At 39.0% G+C, this 24,899-nt stretch overlaps 1 protein-coding gene across 8 annotated transcripts in view; it reads right to left on the bottom strand.

Annotated features, from left to right (window-relative positions):
• The window catches only part of ERC2 (ELKS/RAB6-interacting/CAST family member 2), a 1,141,350-nt gene that overhangs the window by 1,054,851 nt on the left and 61,600 nt on the right, over positions 1 to 24,899 (bottom strand). For all 8 annotated transcript variants that reach the window (XM_060203088.1, XM_060203089.1, XM_060203094.1 and 5 more), the window contains exon 2: positions 20,605 to 21,399. In XM_060203088.1, the coding sequence (XP_060059071.1) occupies positions 20,605 to 21,261 (657 nt within the window). In that variant the 5' untranslated portion in view covers positions 21,262 to 21,399. The remainder of the gene's footprint in view (positions 1 to 20,604; positions 21,400 to 24,899) is intronic.

Here is a 24,899-nt window from a genome sequence, read left to right as displayed (position 1 = left end):
GTGGTTTCACAATCCAGATGCAAAGTGTATCTTACATGTCTTTAGATTCTTCTCAACCATTAACATATAAGGAGGAACACAGTAGATACCTAACTATCCATTACTTCATAACTTAGGAGGCTCTATTATTCTTTCTTTAAATGTTTTTTATTATCTTTATTTATTGGCTAGAGACAGCCTCAAGACGGAAGGGGGAGACAGAAAGGGAAAGAGACAGAGAGACACCTGCAGCACTGCTTTAACACTTGCAAAGCTTTCCCCCTGCAGGTAGGGACCAGAGGCTAAAACCTGGATCCTTGTGCACTGTAACATGTGCATTCAACCAGGTGCTCCACCACCTAGCCCTGAGGATCTTTTATTCTTTGCATTATCACAAATGCCTACAGCATAATTTACTTTGAAATGTGAGGTTTTATTTGCAATTGCAAAAAAGTAAAATAGAATTATTTGAGGTAAACAGGAATTTCAGCATCCCAACACAAACATGATAGAGTAAAAATTCCTCAGTGAGAATACTGTAACATGTACTTTACTATGGCATTCAAAACTATGTAAATTTTGGGGTCAGGCAATAACACACTAAATTAAATGTATTCTTTACCATGTGCAAAGAATTGACTTCAAGCCCCGGTCTGCACCTGCAGGGAGTTGGGGGGGATCAGGTTTGCAGGCATCTCTTTTTAACTCCCCCACTGTCTCCCTCTCCCCTCTCAATTTCTTTCTGCTCAAATAAAAAAATTTTTTAAGGGAGGAGGAGATAAAGTAGTCATTAGGAACAGTGGATTCATTGTTAAGGCACCAAGCCCCAATGATAAACTTTGTAGAGAAAAAAAAAAAAAACATTCAAACTTTTTCAGGGTAACTTATTCCTGAGGGTAAACTAAAATCTAGCACTGTACCTGAATATATTTAATGACTGTTCAAGTTTCCACCCTACCAAATATACATACCCTCTAGCTATCAACAAAATCCTGACACATCTCTGGCTTCTTAGCATAAATGAGATAACAGAGAACTGATAGAAATGTCTCGCATTACAATGAGCTCATTCATTTCATTAACTACCAGGACTAATTGTTCCTAATACACGTGCAATATTTAATATTAATTGGCAACATCTAGATAGAAGTTTTACTCAAATATCCTTAGATGCCCTTGGATACCCAATAAATGCAAGAATCAAAAAATTAAATCATATGCACAACTCAGATTATGTGCATTTTTTCTAGAGAAAAATTAAAGTTTTCATTGAATTCTCATAGAGTGCATGCCTTCCCAAAGTTAAAAACCACAGGCAGAAGTATAAAAATTTTAAGGAGACAAATTATATTATTTGCCACATTTCTAAATTTGTTCATCATGTGGACTGTCTAACTTTTGACCATGTAAGGCTATTGGTTTCAGGATTCCTTGGGAACTTTTTTTCATTAGTGATATAATAATGGTTAGTAAGGTGGTAGGATAAGAAGGGTCTTGGGAACTTTTTTTTTATTTCTTTATTGGGGAATTAATGTTTTACATATGACAGTAAATACAATAGTTTGTACATGCATAGCATTTCCCAGTTTTCCATATAACAATACAACCCCCACTAGATCCTCTGTAATCCTTCTTGGATCTGTATTCTCCCCACCTACCCACCTCAGAGTCTTTTACTTTGGTGCAAAATGCCAATGCCAGTTCAGGTTCTACTTGTGTTTTCTTTTCTGATATCACTTTTCAACTTGTGCCTGAGAGTGAGATCATCCCATATTCATCCTTCTGTTTCTGACTTATTTCACTAAAAACAGTGAAGTCACCATTTTTTACAGCAGAGTAATATATATATATATATATATATATATATATATATAACATATTATATATATATATATATGTGGTATATATATATATATACCACAACTTGCTCAGCCACTCATCTGTTGTTGGACACCTGGGTTGCTTCCAGGTTTTGGCTATTACAAATTGTGCTGCCAAGAATATATGTGTACACAGATCTTTTTGGATGGGTGTGTTGGGTTCCTTAGGATATATCCCCAGGAGAGGAATTGCAGGATCACAGGGTAGGTCCATTTCTAGCCTTCTGAGAGTTCTCCAGACTGTTCTCCACATAGGTTGGACCAATTGACATTCCCAGCAGCAGTGTAGAAGGGTTCCTTTGACCCCACAACCTCTCAAGCATTTGCTGCTGTTACCTATTCTGATTTATGGCATTCTCACAGGAGTGAAGTGGTATCTCTTTATTGTCTTTATTTGCATTTCTCTGACAATCACAGACTTGGAGCACTTTTTCATGTGTTTCTCAGCCTTTTGGATCTCTTTTGTGGTGAATATGCTGTCCATGTCCTCCCCCCATTTTGGATGGGATTATTTGTTGTCTTGTTGTTGAGAATTGCAAGTTCTTTATATATTCTGGTTATTAGCCTCTTGTCTGCTGTATGGCATGTAAAGTCTTCTCCCATTCTGTGAGGGGTCTCTTTGGTTTGGGTAATGGTTTCTTTTGCTGTGCAGACGCTTTTTGATTTGATGCAGTCCCATAGGTCTATGCGTGTCTTAGTCTTCTTTGTAATTGAATTAGTTTCATTGAAGATGTCTTTAAAATTTATGCGGAAAAGAGTTCTGCCAATATTTTCTTCTAAGTATCTGATAGTTTGTGATCTAACATCCAAGTCCTTGAACCACTTGGAATTTACTTTTTTGTATTTGGTGAAATATAGTGGTTCAGTTTCATTCTTCTGCATGTTTCAACCCATTGTTTCCAACACCATTTGTTGAAGAAATGCTGCTTTCCTGCTTTCCCCATTTCATAGTGTGGGCACCATTGTCAAAGACTAGATGTCCATAGGTGTGGGGGCTTACTTCTGGGCTCTCAGTTCTACTCCACTGGTCAGTGCATCTATTCATGTTCCAGTACCAAGCAGTTTTGATGACAATGGCCCTATAATACAATTTGAGATCTGGGAGTGTGATGCCTCCGGTTCTGTTCTTTTTTCTCAAGATTGTTTTGGCAATTCTAGGTCTCTTCTGGTTCCAGATAAACATTTGTAGCATTTGTTCGATTCTCCTAAAAAATGTGGTTGGGATATTGATGAGGATAGCATTAAATTTGTAGATGGCTCTGGGTAGTATATTCACTTTGATGATGTTAATTCTTTCAACCCATGAACATAGAATATCTTTCAACTTCTTCATGTCTTTTTCAATTTCCTAGTGTAGTGACTCAATTTTCAGTATACAAGTCTTTCACTTCTTTGGTTAGGTTTATTCCTAGATATTTTATTGTTTTTGTTGCTATAGTAAAAGGAATTGATTTCTGGATTTCAATGTCTTCTAACTAAGTATTTGCATAGAGAAATACCACTGACTTTTGAATGTTAATTTTGTAGCCTGACACCTTACTGTATTGCCAGATTATTTCCAAAAGCTTCTTGCTGGATTCCTTAGGTTTTTCTATGTATACTATCATGTCATCTGCAAATAGGGAGAATTTGACTTCTTCTCTTCCAATCTGAATCCCTTTAATTCCTTGCTCCTGCCTGATTGCTATGGCAAGAACTTCTAACACTATGTTGAATAGTAATGGTAATAGTGGTCAGCCTTGTCTAGTACCTGATCTGAGTGGAAATACTTCCAGTTTTTCACCATTGAGTATGATGTTGGCTGTGGGTTTGCTCTATATAGACTCCACTATCTTCAGGAATTTTCCATCTATTCCCATTTTTGTAGTGTTTTGATCATAAAGGGATGTTGTCAAAGGCTTCCTTTGCATCTATTGATATAACCATATGGTTTTTGGTCTTGCTTTTGTTGATGTGCTGGATCACGTTGATTGATTTACGTATATTAAACCAACCTTGCATGCCTGGGATAAACCCCACTTGATCATGATGAACAATCTTTTGAATATACTGCTGTATCCGGTTGGCTAGAATTTTGTTCAATATTTTAGCATCTATGTTCATCAGAGATATTAGTCTGTAGTTTTATTTTGGTTGTGTCCCTGTCTGCTTTTGGTATCAGAGTGATGTTGGCTTCATAGAAGCTGGCAGGGAGTACTCCAGTGTCTTCAATCTTCTGGAAGACTTTTAAAAGTAGAGGTATTAGTTCTTCTTGGAAGGTTTTGTAGAATTCATTTGTAAAACCATCTGGTCCAGGACTTTTATTTTGGGGAAGGTTTTTGATAACTGTTTCAGTTTTATTAGCTGTTATGGGCCTGTTCATGTTATCTACTTTCTCTTTACTTAGTTTTTGAAGTTGGTAGGTATTTAGGAAATCATCCATTTCTTCCAGGTTCTCTAGCTTGGTGGCATATAGTTGTTCATAGAAGCCTCGCATGACATGTTGAATTTCTGCAGTGTCCATTGTGATATCTCCTCCTTCATTTAGTATCCGATTTATTTGGGTCTTCTCCCTTTTTTGTTTTGTGAGTCTGGATAAAGGTTTGTCAATTTTCTTCACTCTTTCAAAGAACCAACATTTACTTTCATTGATCTTTTGTATGGTTTTCTTATTTTCAATGTTTTCTTATTTTCAACTTCTGGTTGCTTTAGGGTTCCTTTGTTCTTATTCTTCTAGGTCTTTAAGATGTGCAATCAGGCTGTTTATTTGTGCTTTTTCTTGTTTCTAGTATGTGTGCTTATATAGCTATGAACTTCCCAAATATTTTGATCACTTGTGTCTTCATTTTCATTGATCTCTCAAAAAAATTTTGATTTCTTCCTTTATTTCCTCTTTGACCCAGAAGTTGTTAAGAAGTATACTGTTCAGCTTCCACATTTTGGAACTCTTACTAATCTTTTGTTGATTGTAAAGTGTTAGTTTAATTCCACTGTGTCTGAGAAGATGCTTGGGATGATTTCAATGCTCTTGAATGTGCTGATGCTGTCTTTGTGGCCTAACATATGGTCTATCCTCGAGAATGACCCATGTAGACTTGAGTAGAATGTGTATTCCAGTTTCTTGGGATGAATGACTCTGAAAATGTCTAATAGTTCTAGTTTATCTATCTCTTCATTTAGCTCCCTTGTGTCTTTATTGATTTTCTGCCTGGATAATCTGTCACATTGAGAGAGTGGGGTGTTGAAGTCCCCTACTATGACTGCATTGTATATTGCTGTAGCTCTTTCAGTAGACATTTGATGTATTTAGATGGCTTCTCATTGGGTGCATAGATGTTAATAATTGTTAAGTCCTCTTGATTGAATGATCCTATGAGCATTAAGTAGTGTCCATTCTTATCTTTTTTAATCTTATCTATTTTAAAGGCTATCGTGTAAGATATGAGAATAGCTGTTCCTGCCCTTTTTGTGGGCCATTGACTTGTATGATAGTTTTCCATCCTTTCACTTTAAGTCTGTTGAGGTAGGTGGGTTTCCTGTAGACAGCAGATTGCTGGGTTGTGTTTTCTGATCCATCTTCCTCCTCTGTTCCTTTAACAGGTGAATTCAGACCACTGAAATTTATTGATATCAAAGACTGAAGATATTTTAACGCCATTCTTGTAAATTTTTAGAGTGTTCTGACATATGGCCTATTTATGGTGGTCTGACTGTTTATAGGAGACCTTTCAGAAGTTCTTTCAGGGCAGGGTTGGTGGTAGTTTATTCTTTCAGCTGTTGCTTGTCTGAGAAGGTTTTTATGCCTCCATCTAGTCTGAATGATAGTCTAACAGGGTACAGTAGTCTTGGTTGTAAGCCTTTCTCATTTGGCACTCCATAGATATCTTGCCATTCTCTTTTGGCCTGTAGTGTTTGTGTGGAGAAGTCTTCAGCTAATCTTATGGGGTTTCCTCTGTGGTGTCTGTTTTTCTCTTGGAGCCTTCAGGATCCTTTCTTTATCCTTATTCCTTTCCATTCTAAATAGGATGTGTCTTGGTGTCTTTAAGTCTGGGTTAATTCTGTTTGGGACCCTCCAGACTTTCTGAATCATTATGTCTTTGATGTTGTCTAGACTAGAGAAGTTTTCAGCTATTATGGCCTGAAGAATGCTTTCTTTCTCTCCCTCTCTTTCTTCCTCTGGTAAGCTAATAACGCATATATATATTTTTTTTAAGTCATCCCATAGTATCTCTTAATCTCTTTTTGAGATCTCTTACTTCTTTTTTAGTTGTCTCTAATTCATCCTCGATCTTGCTAATTCTGTCTTCAGCCTCATTGATTCTATTCTCTCTGCCCTCTACTGTTTTCTGGAGTTCATGTATTTTGTTACCTTGTTCTGATACTGTTTTAGCTTGTTCAGCTAGTTGTATTCTTAGCTCAGCTATTTCAGCTTTCAGCTCTCTAATAACCTTGAGATAATTAGTGTTTTCTTACAGAGTCTCATTTGTTGTTCCTATATTTCTGATTACAATTCTTTCAAACTCTTTACTCACTCATGTGATTATTTCCTTAGCTAGTGTTTGGATGTTGACCTCATTATTTTGTGCTTCACCCTTTGAGGGGCTTTTAGCTGGACTCTTGTCCTGGTTCATTTCTCCAATATTTCTTCTTGTTGGTTTAACCATTTTATATATTATAAATTCCCTCTCTCAGTACTTTTCAAACTACTGATCACTATTGGCTGGATTGACTTGTGTCTAAGTAAGGTAATTAAAGAGTTCACAGTGGTAGAAGTTAACAGTTGTTTCAATAGTATTAGAATCCCTGATTTGGAGCTCAATGGCTTAAAAGCCTCTTTTCTGCTTGTTCTTCCCTGTAGGCTATGGGAACCTGAGGGCTTTTAAACTATAAGTAGGCTTCTTAGTTTAATCCCTCACTCCTGACCAAGAGATAAAGCAGGGTGGGGCAGAGATAATCCAGTGGTTATGCAAAGAGACTTTCACAGCCCCACCCTATGGCACCAAGGTATAGGTCTTCTCCTGAGTTTCCTGGTTAGATCTCTGTCCCCTGGTGTCCCTCCCTGCCACTGCTCCAGATTCTGAGGGTAGTAGCAATGGAGACTCAGAGTTACACTTGGCGAGTCTCAGGGGAGTCCTCTCCTCCCTTCAGCAGTCCCCTTTTTGGTGGAACAGACTGGAGGTGGTGTCTCTGATAAACTGCCGGACTGTTACCAGCCACTTAATCTCTCCCTAGGCTCCTCTCTGTCCACCCAGCCATACGTGTTTGCACTCACTGTTGATTTGGTGGGTTCCTGAAGTCGTTCTAGTCCTGTCTTGTTGTGGTCCCAGGTGGTCTCCTTTGGTATTCCTAGTTGATCAGGGAGAGGAGAAGGGAGGGGAGGGGAAGGGAGGGGAGGGGAAGGGAGGGGAGGGGAGGGGAGAGGAATAGATCTGCTGCTGCTAGTAGCCCTGCGTCCAGAAGTCCTCTCTTGGGAACTTTTGTATGATTTTACATGAATATCTCTTTCAGAAAGCTTTTCCAGGGGATGAAGCAGTAAATCTCAATTTTCCAACTTTTTAAATAATACATACATACAAGTCAGTAATTTTTTAAAACTTGAGTTATTATACCTTCAAATAAGAAATATAAGATTATAACATGTCATTATGAAAGTCTGCAGATCCTAATTCTGTCCACTTTGGAAACCCAATTGTCCAATGAGACTTAGGGACTTTAAAGTACCTGAGGATTTTTTTTTAAACATCACATATTTTATCTTTATTTATTTATTGGATAGAGAAAGCCAGAAATTGAGAGGGAAGGAGGTGATAGGGAGAGAGACATAGAGATACCTGCAGCCCTGCTTCACCACTTGCAAAGCTTTCCCACTGCACGTTGGGACCAGGGGCTCAAACCAGAGACCTTGCACATTGTAAATGGGTGCTCAACCAGGTACACCAGCACCCAGCCCCCTGAGAATTTTTTTTAAAAGTTCCATAGAAGATGCAATCTAGCATTATATAAAAGAGCTGTGTGAGTCCACTAATATATAACAACATGAAACAATCCTGGCATCAGGCAATAACACTTCTGAAATTTCTCCAGTGGTACAATCAGAGGTGGGATTAACAAAATGGGTTTGAAGGGCAAGAAAGTCTATCAGGATTCCAAAGTTTCTCTTGAAATAACTGATCAGAGCTAGGTCATAGGGACCAAGTGGTAGTGCACCTGGTTATCCAACAGCAGATGAGTGGCTGAGAACATTGTGATATATACAATGGAATACTACTCAGCTATTAAAAATGGTGATTTTAAGACTTTCAGCACTCTTGGATGGAGCTTGAAGAAATCATGTTAAGTGAAATAAGCCAGAAACAGAAGGATGAATATGGGATGATCTCACTCTTAGGCAGAAGCTGAAAAACAAGATCAGAAAAGAAAACACAAGTAGAACCTGAACTGGAGTTGGTGTATTGCACCAAAGTAAAAGACTCTGGGGTGGGGGGGGAGTACAGGTCCTGGAAAAGGATGACAGAGGACCTAGTAAGGGTTGTACTGTTATGTGGAAAACTGAGAAATATTATGCATGTATAAATTATTGTATTTACTGTTGATTATAAAACATTAATCACCCAATAAAGAAATTTTAAAAAGTCAAAAAAATAAAATAAAATTCTCACACCTTATCCACTCTTGTGCATCCAGTGAATTGCCTGATAGTGAACATCCTGAGTAACAATTTCTCTCATCCTCCTGTCATCTTTGATTTCAATTTTCCTGTCATCCCTTCATCTCATCTCATCCTTCTGGGTAGGTTTGGTATTTTCCTCTGGTGAGACCACTGACAGGGTCATTTAATCACTCTGTGTCTTGGACAGAGAATTAGCTCACCTGGTAAGGTGCACACCTTGTCAAGTGCACAGCCAGTTTGAGACCTTGAACTATATTTGAGGTGGCCTAGAACTAGGGGAAACCTCTGGTGCTATGACGTGTGTGTGTGTGTGTGTGTGTGTGTGTGTGTGTGTGTGTGTGTGTGTACACACACATATGTGTGAATGTCTGTTGCTATCTGAATGAAATAGCAGCTGAGGAGCAGTGAAATCATGCAGTGGGAGGGTTCTAGTGCCACAAAAACCAATTAATTAATTAAAATAAGGATGTCTCCAGACATTGCCAAATGTCCCTTGGGAGGTCAAATTGCCCACAATTGAAAACTACTAGATTAACTTGATCAACATATATGGCCAAACCAGACAGTAAATACCCAGCCATATGCTTATAATATGGATGTAGCTGGCTCAGCCTTTACTTCTCTCCTGAATGTTCTCATTGAAAAACAAAATGGCCGCATGTTGCTTTCAAGATGTAGTCAAATTCTGGCTTCACAGAGAAACAGAGACCAAATTGCATGTGCCAAAATTCTGCTTGTCAGGCTGCTCTAAATCTTGGCTGCATGCCCATACTCTGCCTTAAAACCTACATCCTAAACTTTTGAAAATGCTTTCCACAGCTTTGGGAACCCAATCTTTAAAGCAGATATGTGTGTGTGTGTGTGTGTGTGTGTGTGTGTGTGTGTGTGTGTGTGTGTGTGTGTGTGTGTGTGTGTATGTGTGTGTGTGTGGTGGGGGAGAGAAACAGAGGGAAACAGGTTTATAATTTTCTTTATTCCTGCAAAGCCAAATCATTTGAGTCCAAATGCCAAACAATGTGGGAATTTGCACACAGATGTCAATGAATTACAAAAAAAACACCACAGAGCTCCACCTGCAACTAATCATAAAAACTGAAATCATACTCTGGCCAAGAAAGGGCAGGTTCAGAACCCACTCCATCTGCTTTGGTTGATAACATCACTATAACTTTTTCTTCCTGTCAACATAGACTTCCTTATTAAAGTCCTTTGAGGATGTTGTCTACAGGGAATTTTATTAGGCAGTGAATATTTTGGAGTTTGACCACTCCCTTTATCTCTCCTTCATTATATTTGGTTTCAATAACTGCCTTTGGCACAAAACTAAAATAATTCACCCACTGAAAAATTCCAAAATGGGTGGATTTTTTTTTTCTGGTTTATCATGTACTGCTTGTTGCTATTGCATTGCCAAAGTAAAGTGGTTCAGAGAGAAAAATGAAAGGTGGAAGTCATTTAACATTCCCAAGTTCCAGCCTAGAAGAATGTTTATTTTCCTCACATTAGCCAAGTCTTTAATAAGGAAATCTGGAAGTAAAAAAAATCAGTATGGCTACTAACACAATGCACATATACTGATCTGAGAGATGACTGTAAGAGATTACTGAGACAAAATCCAGCTGACATCTGCAACAAAGATGTATAGTTCACTTCAAATCAGTCTCTTATATTCTAGCAAACAAAGAAATCAACTATTGGCAGTGTTCCATCTCATCTAGCTTCAGACCCAAAAGTTTTCACCTCCCTATGAAGGCATTTACCATTGTGGTTACAGTCTAAGTAGGTCATTGCTTAAGTCTAGACCAAAGTTTTTCCACTTTTCTGAAAAGGTAGGCAAAAGCTACAGTTCTCTGAATAGCTGATTAAGACTATTTCAAGATGAAGATGGACTTTTTTTTCTGTTCTAAGACTCAGCATTTTAAGCTATGTTTGGTGCTAAATTACATTTTACAGCTCTAAATCAATGTGCAAGTGTAACATGGGAGAAGATATTCACAAACACTACAAATCAGAATAGAAGAAGTTGTGGATATATATTCAATGTAACACTAGCCTGCAATAAGAAAGAGAGAGAGAGAGACTGAGATTGTACTATGGAAAGATAGAAACAGGCTGGGGGTATAGATTAACCCATGCCCATGTGCAGCAGAGAAGCAATTACAGAAGCCAGACCTTCCACCTTCTGCACCCCATAATGATTGTGGATCCATGACCCCAGAGGGATAAAGAATAGGTAAGCTTTCAAGGTAGGGGATGGGATATGGAACTCTGGTGGTGGAAACTGTGTGGAATTGTACCCCCTTATTCTATGGTCTTGTCAATATTTTCACTTTATAAAGCATAAATATCATCAAAATGAAAAGCTATCATGAAGCAAAACATGTAAGAATTCTGCAGTCCAGCTTATACAAACAAGCCAATGATTCCAAGTATCAGTATGGCAACTCTTAGCAATCCCAAATATATTTCTATTTGTGCAGATTGTATGACTGAGAAGTACTGTCACAAAGAGAACCTGAGGGGCAATGTCTAGAGTGGAATAACAATACAGGAATCTCAGAGCCAACCCTTTGCCTATCAGAAATTTAGTCACAACAACTTACGCATTGACTTCAACGTTCCAAACATTTCTGTACTTCTTATAACAGAGGGAGAGAGTTCAACATCCTCTTTTAGACTTGGAGATGAAATCAGCTCCCTTAGGCACACCCACTAGGATATCAAAATCTACTACAAAGAGCCCTCTGTGACACTGTATATGGGGATTAAAAGTTTATGTATTAAATTCAAAGACTATGAATTTTGATGAGAGTAATCAAGTTTCTTAGCTCCACCCATTTCTACTCACATAATACAAATCAAATGGCTTTTAGAACTACATTTAGGTAAGTGAACTCCTAACTATCCCAATACCCTCTGCCCAAACTACAATTTTTAAATTTTTATTTTAATGTATTTATAAAAAGTAAACACTAAAAAAAACCATAGGACAAGAGGGGTACAACTCCACACAATTCCCACCACCAGAACTCCATATCCCGTCCCCTCCCCCAATAGCTTTCTTATTCTTTAACCCGCTGGGAGTATGGAGCCAAGGTCATTGTGGGATGCAGAAGGTTGAAGGTCTGGCTTCTGTAATTGCTTCCCTGCATGGGCACTGATAGGTTGATCCATACTCCCAGCCTGCCTCTCTCTTTCCTTAGTGGGTAAGGGCTCTGGGGAAGTGGAGCTCCAGTACACATTGGTGGGGTTGTCTGTCTAGAAAAGTCTGGTTGACATCATGCTAACATCTGGAACCTGGTCACTGAAGAGAGTTTGCTTTATATAAAGCCAAACAAGCTGTTGACTAATCATGAACCTAAAGGCTGGAGTAGTGCAGATGAAGAGTTGGGGGGGGGGGTCCTCCGTTTTGTAGATAGCTAGTAGGTATATTTTAGTTATATGCCAAAGGGCTTGTGTCTATACTAGTTTTTTTTTTTTTTCTTTCCCCTGAGCCTAAAATCTGATATGCAGGTGGATCCAAGTTATTGTCTGGGGAGATGATGGCATGGCTAGAAAAGGAACAGAAAGCTGTATCAGGGAAGAGAGTAGCTCCCTAATATGGGGAAGGGGTATAAATATTGTTGACTGTAAACCCCATTGATTTGATGTGATCTGGGGCCCATATTCAGCTTAGGAGCCTATGTGACCTCTGCATCCCTGTAGATCTGACCTCACATTCTGTGGTCATCAGTAGGAACATTCCAAGCTGCCCCAATATCAGGACCGATCTTCCTCAGATGTAGCAAAGAGTATATTGTCCAGCCTCTCTTCGGAGGATGGAACATTCTCTACCATTGTTGATCCAAGTTGAGGGCACGGTCCTATGGGGGCCTACAAAGGGGTCTATTTTGTTGTTCCTGATAGAGATGACCGGTAACAATGGAGAGAGGGATTTATTTGAGGTCTAGGCCCATCATGTTTGTTTGGGAATCTCAGAACTCCCCAAATAGGGCCCCAGCTGATGGGGTGGGTGGCCTCATAGTCACTAAAGAGTAATCACTAAAGTATGCCAGTCTCTTGCCCTTATTCAGCTTTTGCAGTCCTTGCTTTGATAAGATTAGCTTTGGAGTAGGTGAGGAAAGTGTAATAGGAAATAGGTGAGGAGGATATCTAAGTCTAAGTAGACACTATTTCATTATGAACTTCATACTGACTCACTGCAGACTATTATGTACTTTTGCTTTCAGGTATATATTGTGCCCTAATGTATGGATACATGTGACCATATGCTCTATCTCATCGGACCTGGTCTTTATCTAGGATTTGGGACTTTGTTTGGAAGTGAACCACCTGGAATGGAATTAGAGAATACTATGAGGAAAGGTCTCACCCAAGTAATAAGGCTGAAGGTTGACATTCCATGCCTGACGTCTCTGGACACAGTCTGAAGTGAAGCATGCCAAGGTGGTACTCATGGCATTGATTAAGTTGGGATCAGCAGATGCAATATCATTTGGTATGAATTGAGAGAAGCATGCAGGAAAATGAGCCCCACCCTAGAAGTTCCAGGACTGAGGGAAATATAGGTTCTATAGAGGAAGTGGGAGCTTCCTGCTATCTTAGGGTTTAAGAAGGCAATAAATAGTTATTGCTATAATCCCATTATTTGGCAATTGGGTTAACTTTGAAAAATCCCTTTGTTAGGATTTGCTGTATCATACACAACATCACTATAATTTGTTGGGACTATGTGTAAGCCTGATAGAGCTTAGGGAGAACTACCCCCATCCTTGGATGGAGGTCTGAGAAGATAACCTCTTGGTGAGTCTCTCTCAACCGAGGTGAGCAAAAGGGGGGAAACTCAGACTTAGTTCTTTCCTTCTTGACTCTCAGGCCCACAGAAACCCCAATACTTCCTCCATTAACTGCAGGCCACATGGCCACCTACTTTAAGATTCACTTACTCAAAGTCACCTTCTGATCACAGAAGAACACACCTTATCACACATTCCATCATACAGCTCAGACCCCAGACAAGAGAAATTCCAAACCATCTTCTCTCTGTCTCACCCTACTGGTTTAACCCCTATGCTTCTCTCAAATACCTTTGGATAATTAAGTTGCTTGCGTCATGGAGAATAAGTGTCTTGTATCTCATCAATTCCTGTCATACCAGCCCCCTACCATAAGGGCAAGCCGACCTTTAAGAAACCTGTAATTTCTGACATATTTCAATAATAATTCCCTTTGTTTGGTTTTCTATTTAACTCATGTCCACCTTGCTAATAAATGAGTTCTGAGCACGCTGCAGTCTCCCTGGTGTCATTACTCTAGAAAGAACTGGTCCGTTACCTTTCCCCTGGAGATCTCCCCGCCAGAGACCCAACAGTAATGTATGTCCTTTGACATTATTTGTATATAGCTATGCCACCAGTTGCTTCTGTTCTCTCTGGTGTATGCTTTTAAGAGTCAACATATCAAAAGCTCAGCCTATATTCAGTGCATTAAAAAGTTTGAGATATTCAATTTTCCCCTGATATTAATTAAATAGTGATTTATATGACTACAAATTAATAGGAGTGTACATAAACACCATTCCCACCACCAAAAGATTGTGTCCCCTCCCATCCCCCCCTCCCCTGCCCCTGCCCCTTGAAGCCGAATATCCACCACCCTCACCCTCAACCCAGGGTTTTTACTTTAGTGCCTTACTTCACCAAACTACATTTTAAGTGCCATTTATGATGGTTATGGATAAAAGAAGACACAATCATGTGTCCCTTATTTCTGTTACATTCTTTTCCTTACAGAAAACTGTCCATGATTTTTTTTCCTATAAAGGGAAATTACAGAAAATGATAAAAAATTGTAGAAGTCCTAAGTAGCACAAAATCCATTTCTAGAAAAACATATAATGTAATTAAAAGCAAAAAAATCATAGTTAGGCTAAATCACTCTTAATCAGGAAATAAAAATTCATCATTTAAAAAATCTTACATATATGAAGTGTCATCTTTCTCTTATACTAAGATCCTATCCATAGCTTAGTGATCTCACAAGAAGGTAGTAAATACAAAATGAAGATTCTAGATATTGGCATAAAGTAAACCAAAGGCATAAAGATGGCCCTATCAATTCCAACTCATCCATTAATTCATTTTTTTGTTGGAGGGTTAATAGTTTATCATCAACAGTAAAGACAGTTGTTGTTACATGTATAAAATTTCTCAGTTTTCTGCAAAAAAAACTCTAACCCCCAACCTAGGTCCTCCTCCACCATCATGCATCAGGATTTGAACCCCCCACCCAAAAAAAAAAGTCCTTTACTTTGGGGCAATACACCAAATCCAGTCCAAGTTCTCTGTTATGTTCTCCCTTCTGTTATCATTTCTCAACTTCTGTCTATGAGTGAGATCATCCCATATTCATCTTTCACTTTTTGGCTTATCTTACTTAGCATGATTCGTTCAAGCTCCATCCAACATGACATGAAGGTGAATTCATAATTTTTTTTAATTTTATTTATTTATTCCTTTTGTTGCCCTTGTTGTTTTTTTGTTGTTGTAGTTATTATTGATCTCATTGTTGTTGGATAGGACAGAGAGAAATGAAGAGAGGAGGGGAAGACAGAGAGGGGGAGAGAAAGACAGACACCTGCAGACTTGCTTCACCGCCTGTGAAGTGACTCCCCTGCAGGTGGGGAGCCGGAGGCTCAAACCGGGATCCTTCTGCTGGTCCTTGTGCTTAGCGCCACCTGCGCTTAACCCACTGCGCTACCGCCCGACTCCCGAATTCATCATTTTTAATAGCTGGGTAGTATCCCATTTTGTATATATACCACAACTTTCTCAGCTGCTCATCTGTTGCTGGACACTTGTGCTGCTTCCAGGTTTTGGCCATTAACAAATTGTGTTGCTATGAACATAGGTATATACAGATATTTTTGTATGGGTGTGTTGGGTTCCTTAGGATAGAATCCCAGGAGAGGAATTGCAGGATCATATAATCTGATTAGGTCTATTTCTAGCTATCTGAGAGTTCTCTAGACTGCTCTCCATAGGGGTTGGACCAATTTACATTCCCACCAGCAATGCAGGAGGGTTCCTTTACTCCTGCAATCTCTCTAGCATTTGTTGTTACCTATGGCATTCTTGTTGTTACCTATTTGTTGTTACCTATGGGATTCTACCTCTGACCTATAGCATTCTTTTCTTTTAATTTTTTTAAATCTTTATTTATTTATTGGATAGACACAGACAGAGAGACACCTGCAGCCCTGCTTCACCACTTGTGAAGCTTTCCCCCTGTAGGTAGGGACCAGGGACTCGAACCCGGCTCCTTGCACAGTGTAACATATGCGCTCAACCAGGTGCACGACCACCCAGCCACTGACATTCTCACAGAAGTGAAGAAGTATATCATTGTCTTTATTTGCATTTCTCTGATAATCAATGAGTTGGAGTATTTTTTAATATGTCTGTCGGCCTTTTGGATCTCTTCTTTGGTGAATATTCTGTTCATATCCTCTCTCCATTTTTGGATAGGGTCATTTGTTGTTTTGTTTTGTTGCTGATTTTGGTAAGCTCTTTGTAGATTTTGGTTATTAACTTTTTGTCTGATGTATAGTTTGTAAAGATCTCCTTTTTGTAAGGATTCTCTTTGTTTGGGTACTGCTTTCTTTTGCTGTTCAGAAGCTTTTCAATTTGATGTACTCCCATTGGGTTGTTTTTGCTTTAGTCTTCCTTGCAGTTGGATTTGTATCACAGAAAATGCCTATGAAATTTAAATGGAGAAGGGTGCTGCCAATATTTTCCTGTAAATATTTAACAGTTGTCAGTCTAACATCCATGTCTTTGATCTATTTGGAGTTTACTTTTGTGTATGGTGAAATTCAGTGGTTCAGTTTCATTCTTATGCACATTTCAACACAATTTTCCCCAACACCATTTGTTGAAGAGTATCTCCTTTCTCCATTTAATAGTTTGGGTCTCTTGTCAAAAATTGGATGTCCAAAGGTGTAGGGAGCATATGTTTATTTTTTTACCTATAACCTAGCACCTACTTAAGATGGTGTATGCAAAGACTTATTAAATAAGATAAAATACTCAAAACATTAAGTACAATGCTGAGCAAATGGTACGCCCCCTGTAGATGTCTACTGTCATTAATTGGGCAAAATGACAGCAACACTAGAAGTTTGAAATCTTCCCTAAAGCTTATTTGATCTAGTTCTACTTTTTAACAAATAGAGAAATGCCTCTTGTAAAAATGTCTAATATCCCACCCTATCAATTCCTCTCTTTCCAACAAAGAAGAGACTAACTATACTTCCCACTGACTTGCAAATATGTCACTTCCAATTCTAGGAATGGAAGTCAATATGTCATCTCCAGGCACTCTTTTCCTCATCTATAGCAACTCTTGAAGCCATGTGTCAAGATGGAGAGTCTAGATCCTGAGACATAGTCTAAAGGAAAGCTGTCCAGGAACTTGATTTGCTTCAAACTGTCAGACAGAAAAAAAATGTACCCTTAGGGTCCAGGGGGTTGGGCATCTGGTGGAGTGCACACATTACAGTTCAAGCCCCGGTCCCCACCTGCAGGTGGGAAGCTTCACTAACAGTGAAACAATGCTACAAGTGTCTCTCTCCCTTTCCTCACCACTTCCCTCCCAACTTCTCTCTTTGTCTTTATCCAAAATAAATACAGAAATACATAAAAATATACTATTAAAAAAAGATGTACCTCTGATGTTATTACTCCAGTGATATTTGAAGACTGTTGATAGCTGCATATGACCTTCTCTGTCCTGACCAAAGGGTACCAATATGTACTTCTAAAAAGGAGAAATGCCTCATTTTTTCCTGATAACTTGCCTTTTGAAAAGATTTCTATTTTTCTTACTTTGTAATACCACATAATATTGCAAATAAAATTTTTAAACTCTCCATCTCTCTTCCTCCTTCTGTATTTTCTAACCTCAAAGAGAAAATAGTTAAATTTTACTTATATTTACTATACAGACTAATATTTCTTCTTTCACTGTTATAAGTCACATGTCACATAGTCGTGTGCATCCCTAGTATGCAAAGTAGCCAAACACAACAGAAAGTTCCAGAATAAGGAAGGGGTAATGCAGGCACCTGTAAGTATTCAGCTGCTTCCAGCTTAAGGCAACATGAGACCATTAAATGGAAGTATAAATATTGATACTAACTAGTTTAGGCTGAAATAAACATCACAAAATGAATAAGGAGGTTTAATGCTTTTTTATTAGAAATAAAAATAAATTACTAATAGCAAAAGTTTGGTACATCATAATTTTTCCTAATATGTTACTGATTTTATTTAATCACATCCATATCATAAAGTTCATTTAACCATTTTTGCAAAAAAAAAATCTAAAAAAGGAAGAAAACCAGTGCAGAACTGTGGGGGGAGGGGTGGGGGCGCAGAGCGGGGGCATGGCACACATAGCTGTAACAGGTTCACAAGAAGTTAATAAACTGATGAAGTTAGGAAACAAAGGAGAAATGATAGTGAAGAACATACATTTGATTTAGAAGTGAAGAACAAAACCTTGTACTCCAAATAAAAATCACATTTCCACATCTGACAACCAGAAAAGTCTCTGTTAGATAATCAAAGGGATAAGGTGATTACTTTCTACAAATATAAGGAGTGCAAAGACCAGACACTCAGCAGATCAGAAATGCTTCTACAAGAGCTTGGACTCCAAAGGAGTAGTTGTCAGGAAAACAGATGGGAGGTCAACAGTTGATTCAAAGAAAAGCAAAGAGTTCCATTAGGTCAACATCAAGACCAATTATCAGAGAATCTTTAATCCACACAGACTGGGATTATCAGAAATTTCCATGTTTAAATAATAACTAGAAATATTTTTAGTCAAATAGCATAGGACCCTCTACTTGCCATCTTTTAGCATTTTTCCACTACCACTAAGAAGTGATGTTGGGATTTAAATCTATGCATGTTCGATTCCAAAGTCCTTATGAAAAATAGCATTATATAAAAGCCTCATTTGAAAGTAGACACTGGCTGAAACTAGAAGGAAAAAGTCATTAAGAGGGATGCTGAGAAGATCACTATTAGAAAGAAAGAGCAACAGAGACAGAAAGCATATAAGTGGGAAACACTTCACGTGGACAGGAATTATCAAGTGGTCATGCAAATAGCATGTGATGTAGAGGGAGGTGTTAAAAATAAAAAACTGTTTAACATGAAAGTGGACTAAAAACATTGTCCGGGAAGATGGTGTCAGTTTAGGATAGGGCTAGAAAGCTGTATTAAGGAAGAGAGTAGCTCCCAAACCTTGGAACACACCTAAAATAGACTTCCTAGCTTCTTCCTACAGGGAGACTTCCTAATTACATCTGCTCTGTTGTTACCTTTGGGTTCCTGTTTATTAAGCAATTTGTCTTGCTATATATCTTATCGCCTTTCAGCCACCAAGTTGCAGATGCTACTATGATTCCATCCTGACTTTCCTCAGTAGATGACCTCACCAATGTGTCTCACCTCTCCAGAACCCTAATCCATGAGGGAAAGACAGAAACAGGCTGGGGGTATGGAAAGACCTTTCAACACTATGTCCAGTGGAGAAACAATTACAGAAGCCAGAACTCCCACCTTCTGCACTCCATAAAGAATTCTGGTCCAGGGGGCTCTAGTGGTGGTGCACTGGGTTAAGTGCACATAGTATAAAGCAAAAGGATCCCAGTTCAAGCCCCTGGCTCCCCACCTGCAGGAGGGTCACTTCACAAGTGAAGCAGTTCTGTAGGTCTCTTACCTTTTCTCTCCCGCTGTTTCCCCTTCCTATCTCAATTTCTCTCTGTTCTATCCAATAAAAATAAAGATAATAAAAAATTTTTTTAAACTTCAGATTTAAAAAAAATTTTTTTGATCCATACTCCCCAAGAGGGATAAAGAATAGGGAAGCTTCCAATGGAGGCGATGGGACATAGAACTCTGGTGGTGGGAACTATATGGAATTGTACCCGTTACCTTAAAATCTTGTTAATTAGTATTAAATCACTAATAAAAAATCATAAAAAAGGAAAGAGAAGTGACTGGACAGGATGGTTCAAGACTTCCAGTAGCAGGTGATATAGATGAAGCTAAATATGTAGATAGGCTTTATTCTAAGACAATTGGGGGTTTTTAAGTAGAAAAAAGGCATAACTCTGGCAGAAGTTGTGAAAACTAATCTTGATATGATACAGAAGATGGAGCAAAAAAAATGAGTACAAAAGTATTTTGCACATACTAGATTAATACAGATTGGATAAAAGCCAAAAGATCAAGCAGGTTCCAATTTCTTGTACTGCTCTGAGATCCATCAAGGCCCCTCTACCCTCACTGCATTTAATATTGTTCAGCTTACTATTTAGAAAAAACTCTGCTCATTCTAGAAGAAAATAATGTTGCTGGTGCTTCCCAAAATATCAGTTCTCCAGTCAAATATAGGATGAGATAGTACTGTTAAAGTGCCTACTCTAAAAGTTGAAAAACAAGATCAGAAGAGAAAACACAAGTAGAACCTGAACTGGAATTGGGGTGGGTGGGTGGGGAGAATACAGGTCTAAGAAGGATGAAAGAGGACCTAGTGGGGATTGTACTATTTGTTATATGGAAAACTGAGAAATGTCATGCATGTACAAACTATTGTATTTACTGTCAAATGTAAAACATTAATTCCCCCATAAAGAAATTTAAAAAATAAAATAAAAAAATTAAGTGCCTATTCTTGCAGAAGGAAAAAATTAACATTTTCCTCTTCTATTCAAAGGGAAGTACATCTGGACTGCTGTTGTGAATGTTGAGAAAGAAAACAAAATTAACCAGGTATGAAAGTTAAGCCATGAGGAATGGTTCCTCCTTCTCTGAAGTAATATGAAGAGGCTACATGAAAATAAGGAGATCACCAGTTGTAACTTTATATTTCCTGTGCCTTCATAAAGTTTTCAAATCATGTATTATGCCATAGCTTTCTTAGTAATTCCAAACATTTTTATGCACAGGTTGTGATACCATCTGTAAAATTTCAATTAGTGAAAAACCAAGGTAGAAAACACTGAAATGAATTATAGCCTACCTGATTTTCTTCATGGGAAACCCTCATCTGCTCCTTGAGGACAGACATCCGGGCTGCCTCCTCTTTCCTCAAGACTCTCTCTTTCTTGAGCTCAGGACTCCAGAAGGTCTTGATACTGTTCATGGAAGAGCCTAATTTGCTATCCTTGATGTCTAGCTCTTTCCGGAGAAGGTCATTCTCTCTCTGAAGTTCCTTGAGTTGGGCTTGAAGGTCTAACATTGTACTGTCTCTTACCTGCCTCAACATGGAGGGGACCTGGTGGTGGTGGTGATGGGATGAACTGGTCAGCCCACCATGTTGATCTGTGTATGAAAGAACATCTGTGTGAGAGAGTCCAGCAGATGCAATATTGGGACTACTTCCCATGGCTGTGACTCGGCCTCCATATACAGCTCGGTTTGTGGCCCTTCCCAGAGTCATGGTACCTTTTGGGTAAGTTGTTGAGGCCACCCCCTCATGATCACTCAGATACATGGGTCCAGATGTAGCATAGGCTGCATTAAGGGATTGAATATTCTCCATGGACAGGGTCTTGCCCGTCCCTCCACCTCCCCCACTACTTGTTCGTCGATGGCCCAAACGAGGAGACCTGGGCAAACGAGGAGACCTGGCTGGGCTCCCTTCCAGGTTGGTGATTGTTCTTGCACTTCCATACATCTTCCTTCTGTTATGAGGTGCTACTGCGAAGAAGAAATGCTATACTGAGTTGGGGATTAAGCCAGTATTTCTGCTGTTGGCCTGGATTGCCACTGCATTCTTCTTAGTCTGTACCCGAAAGTGACTCCAGTGAAAGATCTGAAAAACAATAATTAAAAACAAATTTCTTTAGAACTCTGATGATAACCATATACTTTAAAATAGAGACAGCTAGATTATATATTAGTGATGAAGGTAAAAACTCATAACCATGTCCATTTAAAATTAAAAGGGACCTGACAAAAAGGATGACAGAGGACCTAGTGGGGGGTGTATTATATGGAAAACTGGGAAATGTTATGCATGTACAAACTATTGTATTTACTGTCGAATGTAAAACATTGATTCCCCAATAAAGAAATTAAAAAAATTAAAAGGAACCTTAAAACTTAGTTTCTACTACATTTTATAAACATTTTATAAATTCTACCTACCGGGAGTCAGGCAGTAGCACAGCGGGTTAAGCACACGTGGCGCAAAGTGCAAGGACTGGCATAAGGATCCCATTTGAGCCCCCGGGTGCCCACCTGCAGTGGAGTCCCTTTACAGATGGTGAAGCAGGTCTGCAGGTGTCTATCTTTCTCTCCCCTTCTCTGTCTTCCCTTCCTCTCTCCATTTTTCTCTGTCCTATCCAACAACAACAACAGCAATAAAAATAATAATAACTACAACAATGATAAAACAACCAAAGGGGAAAAAAATAGCCTCCAGGAGCAGTGGATTCATGGTGCAGGCACCAAGCCTCAGCAATAACCCTGGAGGCAAAATAAAATCTACCTACCTTGCTCCCAGGAACGGGCAAAAATTCTCAGAAACAAAAGACACCTCTTTTCCTTAGGAAAATCAATCTTTGCATTTTGGCTGATGTTAAGTGACAGTTGGGCCTTCCATAAAATTCCTCACAGAAACTCTAGCTTAAAACATTACATTCTAGGGGGCCAGGCGGTAGCGCACCAGGTTAAGCACCACAGTATGAAGCTAAAGAACAGGCGCAAGGTTCCCAATTAACAGCCCCCAGCTCCCCACCTGTAGGGGGGTCACTTCACAAGTGGTGAAGCAGGTCTGCAGGTGTCTTTCTCTCCCCCCGTCTTCCCCTCCTCTCTCGATTTCTCTCTGTCTTATCTAACAACAACAATAACAAAACAAAACAAAACAAAAAATGGAAATGATGGCTACCAGGAGAAGTGGATTTGTGGTGCAGGCACCAAGCCCCAGTGATAATGCTGTTCCATTCTAGGGACACAGCCCTCCAAACAAAAACAGTGACAGTGATTCCTAGGATAAGAGTCCATCATGTTGTTACTTTCCCAATACTATAGTCATAACAGTCTTGCTGTCTACTAGTTTCAGAAAAATTTTATTAATATATGTATTTGTTAATTTGTTTACTTGTTTCTTTTTTTTTGTTTTACATAAAAGAGAGATACAGAGAGAAAGAGATAGACAGCAGAGCAATGCCCAGCTCTGATGTATGTGATGCTGGGGATTGAATCTGGAAGCTCAGAGTCTCGGGCTTTAAAGTTTTTTACAGAACCATTTGTACAACTATCTCACCAACTCTAAGTTCAGAACTCTTCACATGACAACACTGTAGAGCAGGGATGGGTATGTACAGCCCATGGGCCATATATAGCCTGAGAAAACATTTGATCTGGTCCTGCTAAAGCAACCACAAGCAAGACTCAAAATTCAATAAATCTAGGTAGGTGCTTTTTCATAGTAACATTAAAAGCTAATTTTTAAGTTGATAATTTTGTATGAACCACAAATTATGCTACAAATATCCAAATAGCCCTTGGCAGGAAAAAGGTTTCCCACACCTGCTCTAGATGGTTTACCACCAATCCATTGACACTGACAGATGTATTAGAAACTACTAGCCAATATGTACTTATAAGAAAAGAAATATTCTATACATATAGTCAGATCCTTAATGGTTTCATCGCAGAAAATGACAAACTTGCCCTTCTCCCCTTCCACATTTTTACCACTTTGGTTGGCATAAATATTTCTATATAGAGATCATTTTTCCAGATTTCTTCTAAGAGTTCAAAGATTTAGGTAAAGTTTCTTCCTCTGCTTCATCCTGGATAGTTCCAGGTTGGTACATATTCCAAACATCATTCTCCATCCTCCATATGCAGTAGCCACCTCCAATCGACATGGGACCTGCATTAGTCCAACTAGACTTCATACAACAAAATTTGCAGAAACACATGGAAAATATAAATTCCTTTTCGGAATTATTTGTTCTCAAAATGGGGCAATCTGAGGGCTACTATATGGAAAGACCTTCCCTAAGAGTGACACAAACACTAAGAAAAGAAGAGTCCAACTCTGAATGGTATGAAATCCAACCTGGGAGACATTATTTGATGTCCTGGGTTTAGCAGTCATTAACGCCCAGATCATTCCACTTACACATGCCAAACAGACTGACTGCACTGATGGCCCCAGTTTTTTAACACCTTCCTGTATATGCATGGTTGGAAATGTTATGCCAGTCTGACTCTATGTTCAGTCATAGAAGGTAATAACAAAATTCAGGAAGCAAGCACACACATGACAGAGGCATGACCAAAAAATACTGTGAATCAGTATTTCCTCAATAAAGCCATGCTAAGCTAAGATCCATCTTTGCTATTTTCTTCATTTTGAAAACTCTGCACTTATTTGTTTGTTTGTTTGTTTGTTTAGTTCCCTGAGGAGTTAGGCCAAAAAAGGCAGTTTGGACTTCCATGCATAAGGTTCCTCATTGTGATATTTGCAGAGCTGAGCAGTATTTTGGTCTCTCGTTAAAAAAAAAAAAATTAAGTTGTTTATATGAAATCTTCCTTTTTACATAATGTAGGTGCTTGTTGCTGTCAACTTAAGAGATCTTTTGGCAACAGCTAAATGAATTTTTAATCTTTCTAATGTTTAGAATCTAAATATCTAGACCTTAGCTGAGCCACTACTTAGAGAACAATCACCCCAGAGGAAGTGATGAAATATAACTTGTTCTTCCCTGACTTCTTTTTTTTTCTTTCCTCGATATTGCTGGGGTTCAGTGCCTGCACTATGAATCCACTGCTCCTGGCGGCCATTTCTTTTTTCCATTTTTGTTGCCCTTGTTATTGTTGTTGTTATTCGATAGGACAAAGAGAAATGAAGAGAGGAGAGCAAGACAGAGAGGGAGTGAAAAAGATAAACACCTGAAGACCTGCTTCACTGCTTGTAAAGCAACTCCCCTTCAGGTAGGAAGCTAGGGGCTCGAATTGGGATTCTTGCACCAGTCCTTGCACTTCACAGCATACGTGCTTAACCTGGCATACTACTGCCTGCCACCCATTCCCTAACTTCTCTTGTATCTCTGGTCAGACATTTCTGAGGCCTCTAGCCAGGTTTTAAGTTCCTGTCCAGATGTAATATAATTCACATCCATGCAGATTTAATCTTCAGTGATTTTGCAAGTTCAGATATCCAAAGCTCTGGAGAACTGCAACAGCCTACAACAACAAAGTGAATTCACAGGTCAGGCTGGTGGTGCACTGGTTAAGCAAACAAATTCCTATGTGCAGGGACCAAGGTTCAAACTCCTGGTCCCCACCTGGAGGGGG

The sequence above is a fragment of the Erinaceus europaeus genome, chromosome 12 (assembly GCF_950295315.1).
Source record: "Erinaceus europaeus chromosome 12, mEriEur2.1, whole genome shotgun sequence".
NCBI classification, from domain to species: Eukaryota; Metazoa; Chordata; class Mammalia; order Eulipotyphla; family Erinaceidae; genus Erinaceus; species Erinaceus europaeus.
Note: the sequence above shows the minus strand (reverse complement) of the source record. Positions and strands in the feature narration are given on the sequence as shown.